The 10,000-nt window shown below is 42.2% G+C and overlaps 3 protein-coding genes across 4 annotated transcripts in view; 2 read left to right on the top strand and 1 right to left on the bottom strand.

Annotated features, from left to right (window-relative positions):
- The window catches only part of sncga (synuclein, gamma a), a 9,955-nt gene extending 4,884 nt beyond the window's left edge, over nucleotides 1-5,071 (top strand). The window contains exons 3-6 of one of the 2 annotated variants that reach the window (XM_062519979.1): nucleotides 69-187; nucleotides 1,441-1,458; nucleotides 3,024-3,080; nucleotides 3,973-5,071. In XM_062519979.1, the coding sequence (XP_062375963.1) occupies nucleotides 69-187; nucleotides 1,441-1,458; nucleotides 3,024-3,080 (194 nt within the window). In that variant the 3' untranslated portion in view covers nucleotides 3,973-5,071. The remainder of the gene's footprint in view (nucleotides 1-68; nucleotides 188-1,440; nucleotides 1,459-3,023; nucleotides 3,081-3,972) is intronic. The other variant, XM_062519980.1, reaches the window with a different exon arrangement.
- A 2,092-nt stretch (nucleotides 5,072-7,163) lies between these two features.
- zgc:193505 (uncharacterized protein LOC559113 homolog) lies at nucleotides 7,164-9,606 on the top strand. Its single transcript, XM_062519225.1, has 3 exons — nucleotides 7,164-7,324; nucleotides 8,345-8,542; nucleotides 8,854-9,606. Exons 1-3 carry the CDS (start codon nucleotides 7,252-7,254, stop codon nucleotides 8,958-8,960), a joined length of 378 nt encoding a protein of 125 aa, XP_062375209.1. The 5' UTR covers nucleotides 7,164-7,251; the 3' UTR covers nucleotides 8,961-9,606.
- Nucleotides 9,607-9,691: 85 nt separating this feature from the next.
- glud1a (glutamate dehydrogenase 1a) overlaps nucleotides 9,692-10,000 on the bottom strand; it is a 16,530-nt gene continuing 16,221 nt past the window's right edge. The window contains exon 13 of the mRNA XM_062519224.1: nucleotides 9,692-10,000. This exon is cut by the window's right edge and continues 1,058 nt beyond it. The gene's annotated coding sequence lies outside the window, so the exon portion shown is untranslated.

Below are 10,000 nucleotides of genomic sequence, written 5' to 3'. Positions count from 1 at the left end.
CTCTCTCTCTCTCTCTCTCTCTCTCTCTCTCTCTCTCTCTCTCTCTCTCTCTCCTGTGTCCCTCCCAGTTGCCCAGAAGACGACTGATCAGGCTAATACTGCAGCTGACGCAGCAGTGGCCGGTGCCAACGAGGTGACAGAGAAGGCAGTAGAGGGCCTGGAGCAGGCAGTGGCAGCAACCGGCCTGGTGAGAGAGAGAGAGAGAGAAAGAGAGAGAGAGAGAGAATGAATGAAGGAGAGTAAGTAATTGAATGAGAGAATGAATGAAAGAATGAACACATGAATGAAGGAGTCAAAGAGCCAAAGGTATGAGAGAGTGATGGAGTGAGTGATGGAGAGAGAGAGAGAGAGGGAGAGAGAGAGAGAGAGAGTGGGTGAATAGACGAATGGGGTGAGCGAGCCAGTGAGCGAGGGAGTGTGATTAAGTAAGTGAATTGATTTTGCTAATGGAGGCATCTATAACACATCTCTCAACAGGTCTCCCCTCTCTCACGCTAGAGGGACCCGAAGATTCAAACATGACTTTAATGGGAACTAGATGTATAAGATATCATAAAATACCATGAGCTATCGAGGGAGCATGTTGTTGTTTAATTTAATCTTTCATCTTTTAACTTTAACCTATTACGTAGATGTCCACTTATTTACATTGCATCCTTTTTTGCTATATGAACCATCTCCATCCCCATCTAACCATCATACTTCTGGTGACAGAGTTTTGAGAGTTTATTCTGTTGCTGCCCCTACTTTATGGAATCCTGTCCCTCTCTACCTGAGGTCAGCTTAAATCCCTCAGCGGTTTTAAGTCCACGCTTAAAACTCATGTTTATGTTTGTGTTTTGATGTCATGTTTCGTTGTTATGTGTCTATCTATGACTTTTACTATACATTTATTATTAATCTACAGTATTTATACATTCACAGTATCGTATAACTTTTATTCTATTTTAGAATCAATAGCATAAATTCATAGCTGTTTCAATATCCATTATTATAGTTGCATCATATTCTGGTTTCCCTTACATAAATAATGTGAATATCCCCATAAAAACAAGCATACTATTCCTAGTCTGTCTTTTGGGAAAGTTAGGATGTTTTTAAGTGTCTCGTGTGTTTTGCTGTTGTGTGTTTTCTTGCTTTTTGTTCTGTTGCTATCTTGTGTGTTCTGTTGCGTGTTGTTCTGTTGTTGTAAACCTGTTTTGTTTTGTCCTGTGTTTCCTCCCTCTCCCTACACACACACACACACACACACACACACACACACACACACACACACACACACACACACACACACACACACACACACACACACACACACACACACACACACACACACACACACACACACACACACACACACACACACACACACACACACACACACACACACACACACACACACACACACACACACACTCTCTGTGTTCGGTGGCCCCTCAGGAGGATCCAATGGCTGAGGTGCTTACACATGTGGGGGATTGCCAGCTCAGGAGTCTGGGAGGGTGGGGGTGGCATCGTGGATTTGATGCATGGCATGCTCTCTGTGCCCTCTCATGCCATGTCCAGCTCACTGCTGAAGTGCTTCATTGCTGACTCGATACTGATCCTCGATCAGAATAAAGAGTACTAACGTAACATACTGTATCTGTGAGACAACCAGAGGTAACCGGAGGCGGACATCCCGGGTTCAGAAAGTAAAAGTCCAGCCAAGTATTTGATCCAACCATTTAGTAAACCAGCTCATCCAAATTAGCTGCCAGGTAGATCAGATAGTTAGTGATATCACCTGTGTGAAGTGCACAGGTATAAAGAATATATGGCAGGACTTTTACTTTCTGGAACCAGGAATGTCCGCCCCTGGAACTACGGTAGGCTCGCTCTCGCTGTCCCAGTTTCAGTCCCACTGTCACACAGTCAGTCTCTGGCCTGCTCCGCTGTGTGTGTGCCTCCCACCCAGCCTTATGCCCATGGAGAGAGCTGGTAAACAACTCTGTTCCTACCGGCCAGACAGGGAGCACGCAGGGACAAGGGCTTCGGATGGCAGCCTAATCGAGTGGGGACCGGCGCTCACAGTTCAAATTCAATTGAAGTCCTGCCATAATAGGATGTGTGTGTGTGTGTGTGTGTGTGTGTCTGTGCCAGTGTGTGAGTGACCTTGTTGACTGTGCGCGCACTGTATGTGTGGGTGTGGACTACAAAAAGAATGTGGACATGTACAGAATGGATACACACATGCATGTGAGTGTGTGTGTGTGTGCATGAGAGTGAGTAATAAAAAAAGAGAGAAGGAAACAGAAGTGTGTGTGTTTGCACATGATGGGGGCTGAGGTAGCAGCTACAAATGTGTGTGTGTGTGTGTGTGTGTGTGTGTGTGTGTGTTTGAGCACATGTGCGTGCACGTGTGCCCGGTTGTCTCCAGTGATCTCAGACCGGCTCAGGAGAAAAGCAGCATTCTGTAATTAAATCCTCAGTCTGCCTCTGCGGAGCCACATCCAGCCTCTGCCCTCATCTCACAACAACAATAGCAGACCATTGTTTCACTACGGGAGCCAGCAGAAGAGTGTACCGTACAGCGCACCACACAGAAGATCGCAATTAGATTCAATAGCTCAACTACAGGACATCACTTACTCAGTGTGATGCATGACTAACCTTCTCCTACAAGGAAATCATTATGAAAGTAATGATAATCACGTTGACATTTTATGGATATAATGTCTTGGGCAGTCATTCTACATCCATTGATCAACGACCTGTTTGTAAAAGCTTGTTTATCATACAAAGCCTGCATGGGTATTTAGTCATGCGCTAACCTTCTGAATATCTCCTGATCAAAAGCCTGGTCATATTCCTTGAGCACACACAGACAATTTTGGCTAATACACTGCATCACTTGTAAGCATCTAGAATATTGTTTGAAGGCTTGGGGTTATTTCATATCATCAGTACGTCTGTTTGCCTGTCTTTGCTAACCCTTAAACCTCTCTGTTTTTCCTTGTTCTCTCTGTGTCTCTCTCTCTCAGGTGGAGATCACCAAAACAGAAGAGGGTGCAGAGGAGGCTGCTGAGGCGGCACAGTAGGTGAGAGAGCAGGAGAGGATGAGGGGAGAGGAAGAGGGGAAAGGAGATGAGATGAGAAGGGGAGAGAAATGGAGGGGAGAGAGAGATGAGTAAAGGTGAAAAGGGGGGGAAAGAAATTAAGTCTAACTAAAACTAATTTGATTATTGACTGAACTAAAGCTAAATCGATTGGCTTATTTTGAAATGCTCTCACATGACAGCTTTAGCGGTTAGTTTCCTCCATCTCCCATCATCTATCCATCTTTGTCACACCTCCCATGAGGCCCACTGCCACTGACTTTGGACGTTGTCTACCATTTAAATTAGGGCCAATGTGGAGAGATGGATAAAAGGTAGAGTTTACAGGAAGACAAAGACAGAGATGCACTGAAGCCATTAGAAGTTAGACCTACAGTTTGGTCACCTTCCCAGGAAGTAAGGGCACCCTCACAGGAGCTTGTTTAATTGGCTGACATTTGCCAAAGTGAAGGTACTTTCAATGTATGCTAAAGTAATGAGCGCTGAGGTGGAATGACCAATAGAACTGAACATACTACAAAAATGTTTTGCATGCCAGTGATAGTCTTACCATCTTACCATCATTATCTATGACAGTAGTAATGTAGTCAGAAGCAATTTCAGCTATAAGGCACACTTCAATGTGTATTGAAAAAGGACCTTAAGGTCATCATGAAAAATTGATGAAATCCTCATTTGCAGTTGCCATCACTATAGCTAAAAATAGCACGACCCACCTTGATACGACAGCAACCTATTCAGCCTCAGTTATACACAGATACTTTTTATATGATTGCAGAATTGACTCTGAATCCTGATACTTTGTGAGCAATATTTATACATTTATATAGAAGACTGTAAAACATCATTGGCATGTCTTTTTCCCCTCTTTCAGGGTTTAAATGTTCTTCCTCGTGCTCCAGGATCCCTTCCCCACCCCATGTCATCTCTTCGGTTAGGAGGAGAACGTCTGCTGGCAACCCCATGCCTGCTGTTCAGTTCGTTACCATCATGCTAAGGGCACCGGAGCTGATTTGTCTACTACTTTACTATTGTTATGTATTTTTTTTATTTATGCAACACACACACACACTCATACACATACACACACACGCACACACAAGCACACACTATGCAAACATTTTTACCTCAGCCCCCATCATATGCAAACACACACACACACAGACACTGACAATGTTACTGACAGACAAGCTCATATATAAGAGAAACCTGCCCAATCAACACTAAGACACGCATGACACCTCAGTGACAGACAACTATGGGGGCAGACGCCCAGCCATTTTCACAGTCACGCAACCTGGCTCAACCAAACCCCTTTCCCTTTGGTGTGCACGCTGTCAGCTAGAGTAGTTCCTGCCATTCAGCAGTGAAGATAACGCATAACACTGTACGTACGCTGTGTGAGGTTTGCTGATTAAGCCACTGTAGGCCTGTCTTGTCTGGGTTGGACATTATGAGTGTCACTAAAGAGGTGTAGTGAAGGAAGGAATACTAGCAGAACCACAGGGCTCTTACGCCTAACTACATACTCTAGAACCAAGCCTAAAACTTGAGACCGTATGACTGTGTTTGATGTAGGAGATTTGATGTATTGCCGGAGGGATGACATCTAGGGATGGATTGGATGAATGTTAGCAGTGAAATGTTTAATCAGTAGATGAGACATGTGCTCCTGTTTACTGAGAAAATTACTTCAGCAGCTGCTGTGAGAGATCGTCCAACACTGACACTGAAGAGTTTCCTCTAATTCTAAACCAGGGGGCCAAATATCTTTTCACTAATCTTTGTTTTAAGCCATACACAAGGCGCCATTAGCTTTTATTCTACATACATTCGCTTAAACCCACACAGGTACAAACACATAACCTCAATAGACCATTGCTTGACTCATCTAGTCCACAACCTGTCACTGAACCAGACCTCTGATTTTATAAACTGGAACTTCAATAAAGACCATTTTGTTTAATTCCAAATGACTGTAAACACATATCTGTTATCTGGGTTACAATGCCTAACGAGAGGTTAACAGCCAAAACTATGACAATGTCGACATGTTTTCTATAAAATGATGCCTGCCATGAAGTAATGTTTAAGTGACTGTGGGAAGTCCTCTACCATTAGAAGGAGAAGTTGTGTTTCCCTGTGTTTTTCAACATGTTTTCCTGTAAACAAGCAAAACAAAATCAAGTTAAGAACTGTAATCCCAGTGGACCACCATGTAACAGCAGCACAGCCATTTCATTACTCTAGACTTGTGGCCTTTATAAGGGTATAATTATTACTAAGCGGCTTAAAAGTAGGTGCAGGAGTATGGGTTCCATTATTAGGAAGACACTGAGCTCAAATGGATCACATTGCAAAGCAGATCAAGAGTCTCACTATTGAATACTGTAGGTTGGATTTTCTTTCCCTAGAAGCCAGTGTCAGTATGCAAGTACTGTAATTGTGAAATACTAGACTTGGAAAGTAGGCACATTATTATTGACAGTTGAATAAATCAAATGACTGTGCAGTACCAAAGGAATGCTTGACTTGCTAAGGAGGGGCAAATACTTCAGAAAGTAGAGACAGCTTGGAAAGAAGCCAATACCACCAGCACGAAAGAATGTCTGCAGAGATACACTGTATTTGAAAGAATACTTAGATTCACACTTAAGAATAATCTACAAACCTAACCTAACCTAACCTAATGATTTGAAATCTACAAAAAGTCTGAGCCAATTTTCATGTATTTTCATTATCATGTTTGTGAATTTTCATAACATTTATTTGCACATAATTCACATAATTAATCACATAATTGCTTAGAATTCAACTCAGACTAATTATGTCAGGTTTGCTCATCCGTCTCAAATAGGTTTCCTCTTTGTCGTCACATGACCCGTCTACCCCCACAGGAATGCCACCACCATCGCTGCAGTGTGGAACGCTATTTTCCACCCCAGAGAAATATCCCAAGAGCGTCACATTAAAACATTAAAAGGAGAAAGAAAGAAAAAGACCCACAAGTGGAATGTAGCAATTTCCTCTCTAAGCTCAAAGGTGGTGTAAGGACATTGTCACTCGACTCTTCCACAAATTGTTGGACACCCATTTCCCAGTGCATCAGCTGATCGGGCAGCAATAGCAGGGAGGAGACACCATGGGAGACACACCCAGGCAACACCCAGGCAACACGCAGGCTGAGAAGGGTGGACACAAGAGTGCCGCACCTGTTCTCTGCCATCAAATATTTATTGCGCATTCACCAATACAATAGGGCTGAGTAAACTCTGTGAAAGCACCATGTGAACATCTGGCACATACACAAATGCAGAAAGGTTTATGATGAAAGTCATAACCCCTCATGCTCATTCTTAATCATATATTTACACATGGACGACATATTGATAGGTCAAAACAAATGCTAGATTCTAACGTCTGTGTTTTTGATAATCATGCTTTATGGCTTTAAGTCGTTAAGTTAGCACATGTCAACATTCTTACGCTGGGAGGAGACAGAGAGCTTGTCAGCTGCTTTTCCAGTTTAAAATTTGAAAAACATTCTCAGAAATGCACATGCACATAAGGCCACGCCTTAGCACTGAAACAATGGTTCATCATAAAAACATCTCGCTAATCCTGTAGACTGCAACACATATGTTTGCTTGTGTTTTTCCTTGAAAATGGCATCTTGTAAAGCTTACGCTGTGGCTAAGGTTTTTTTAAGTGCAGCAAACTCCTCTGTAATTTGCTTTAGACTGAAACATCTATGCACGCAAGTTCCCAAAACACACGGCTGCTTGTTCATAATCCAAAAAACATTTTTTTACCGTTTTATTTTCTTACTCTTTTAAGTGAACTGATCTGCCTGATTCAGTTCAAAACAAGGGAAACCAGTTACCAGGGAAACCAGTAAGGCCTAGTACAGTCACGAAGGGAGTTTTCTCTTTTTTTCCCCCCTTTTCTTTTTGGCTTTTGATGTCATCTTTCCACTCCACCCTGCCGGAGCAGCCAATCAGCCAGCATCCCAGGGGTGGGAGCTGTTTGGGGAGTGGATGTGCCAGTTTCAATAAGACCCACCTCCACCCTTCCTTCACACACACACACGCACACAACTCTCACCAAAACACTCCAACTACTGCGACCGGACTCAGGACTTGAACTCGCAAAGATGTCTTTCCTTTCGGGAATGTTGGGTGGAGGCAAGGCGGACTCCATGGTGGATCAGGCTGTGGACACTGCAGGTGAGAAACTGGATAAGGGGGCGAGGAATTGAAAGAGCAGCTGGGCTTCTTTTTGCACTGTGAGCTCGACTCCAAAAGTTTCCATGTACTGTACTTCAAAGAGGCTCTGGTTTATCCACAAATATGGCGAGGCTTCAACTCATATGACCTCGATTCAGACTAAACATATTTACAGCGCATACAACTTTCTCACTGCTTATTTCTCCAAGTGTATTCCATTGGATGTTAAAAAGTAAGTGTGTGTGTTAAAGAAAACTTGCATCAATGTTTGGTTTGGTAGCCAAAATGTGAGATTGTTAATGTCAACGCTCCGGGGCATTGTTGGTATTTCTATGAGAGGAAACCGGCTGGACTACATTTCTCAAGCACTGTGGCCACACCACCTTATGTTGAGGTTCACCCATCAAGGCGCATACTGAGGATATGTTCATTCAAGCATAGCAGTTCCATAATCACGTACTGTAGGCTCCACGCAGGTTCCATATAATTACTCATGGTCTCTGTTGTTTACTACAGTGACAGGATGTCCTCACGGTAGAGATATACAAAGTAAACAAACAAATCTATTTTAAGATCCAAGTTCATTGAATCATTCAAACCTCTTTTAAGATCCAAGTTCATTATATCATTCAAACCTCTTTTATGTCAAATATGTTTGTTTTCTTCTGTGATTGAGGTAATTGATAAAAGATTATGGTGCAGTGTGTGCAGTTGTTTTGGAGGAATTTGAACCCTCAGTTGCTCAGTCGAGTTTGCCAAAATGTCCAAAAATGGTTTCCACAATTGGAAGCGTAACAAACCGTCTGGACTGGAATGCTGCTTTTTTTGTTTTTTCATTCTGACGCAGAGTACAGGGCATCTAGTGAAAAATTAAGCTCCACTGATGCCAGTGTAACGGATGCCAGCTTGTTACACCAGACATCCAAATGATTTCTTTTTAAGACCCTTGAAGGTACTCTATTGAAAGGTCACTTTAAACTTTTCAAAGTAATGCTGACTTTTTTTTATATATGACTTCAGCTAAAATGGCCAAGGAGAAGGTGAAGGAGATGATCAGCGGCGAAGACAAGAAGGACGAGACAGGGGGCATGGGAGACCTCTTCCCCTCGTCCCAGTCGGAGGGAGAGAAAGAGAAAGGAGGCGGTGGACTGTTGAGCGGCCTTGGAGGCCTCGTCTCGTCGGAGAAAGAAAGCGGAGGAGCATCCAAGGATTCAGGAGGTAGAGGAAAACCCTGTTATCTCAAACAAATTGTATAACAATGACCAATGGTATGTGCTTTTTCTGCCTAAGCAGTTAACAGAAAGGGAGCTCTTTAGGATCACACAGTTCCTCAAATTAACCAGTAAAAATGTTTTAACACAGAGGCGACTGCAGGGATGTTATGCATGTTCCACAACTGAGTAGTGTTTTCAGACATCACTACCTTTATTCATCTACTACCTTATGTTTCAGGAAGGTCATTTGCGGTGCTGAAAAACTCTTTGTAGTTGTTTCCCTTCATTTTTGAAAATAAATTTGTCTCACTTCAGACCTGACGGACCAGCTCGGTGATATAGCTGGCGAGTTTGCCGCCGATGCAGCCAAGGACAAAGCCAAGGATGACCTGGTGTCGTTTGGAAAGAGCCTGTTTGGGTGAAGTCCCTATTCATCCTCCGTGGAGGCACAACACCACTTTGACTCATGCTGTGCATTTCTCCACACTGCGTTGTTGTTGTTTTTATGTGTGGACCAACTAAAAACTTGGACTCTGAGAAAAGGACGATGACTAGCTCAACGTCATCTCTTCCTCCAGCCAATCAACATTTTTATCATATCATATTTTATCATATTGCTGTTATTTCAGCTAAATGATTTGCTTGTTAGTAGTTGTCGACCATCTGGCATTAGTGGCAAGCTATGTCCTATGAAGACATTCATTACAAGTTATATGATATGCATACAGTATGCATGTATAATATGATATGCATTCATGTTTTCTTTTTTATGGTAAGCAGAGATCATTAAATTACCGCTATTATGTTCTCAGTCACCCACAACTCCAAATTATACAATATCCAACATTATATAATTATAAAATTTCAGAAACTAATGTATTTTACTGGTGGCCAGCATGTTATCCTGGTCTGAAGTATTACCGAGCTAGCAGTGATGTGAAGTGATAGATGTAATGGATTCTTGTATTTTTACACTCCTTTTAGAAATGATCTTCAAGTATCTGAGGTTTACTCAAGTACACAAGAAAATCTGTGTATTTGATAATAAAACATAATATTTACACTGTTCATTTGTCTGGGCTCTTTCATATTGTGCATGCGGACTAATCAATCCTAGGTGTAACACATACAAATGACAAAAAAAACAATGGTGTTTTTATCTTGTAGTTGTTGACATTTAATTCACTCCAATTAACAAAAGGCAAATACAAATGATTGTTTTTAACCGATAATCCAACAGAACAATGTCATACAATAAGGCTGAGTTGCTAAAAGGAAAATAAATCTTTGTTCCCATATAAAGGTATATGCTTCCCTTCCTTTTACACTTCCATGGATTTTTTTGGAATATAAACCATACACAGCTCATCCAATGGTGCAAAAATAAAAAGTTTTAAAGCTAAGGGGGAGAACCATCTCCCAGTCTGTTTGAAGGCCAAGCATTGTCTACAGAAGTTAGCCG

This window comes from Sardina pilchardus, chromosome 18 (genome assembly GCF_963854185.1).
Source record: "Sardina pilchardus chromosome 18, fSarPil1.1, whole genome shotgun sequence".
NCBI classification, from domain to species: domain Eukaryota; kingdom Metazoa; phylum Chordata; class Actinopteri; order Clupeiformes; family Clupeidae; genus Sardina; species Sardina pilchardus.
Note: the sequence above shows the minus strand (reverse complement) of the source record. Positions and strands in the feature narration are given on the sequence as shown.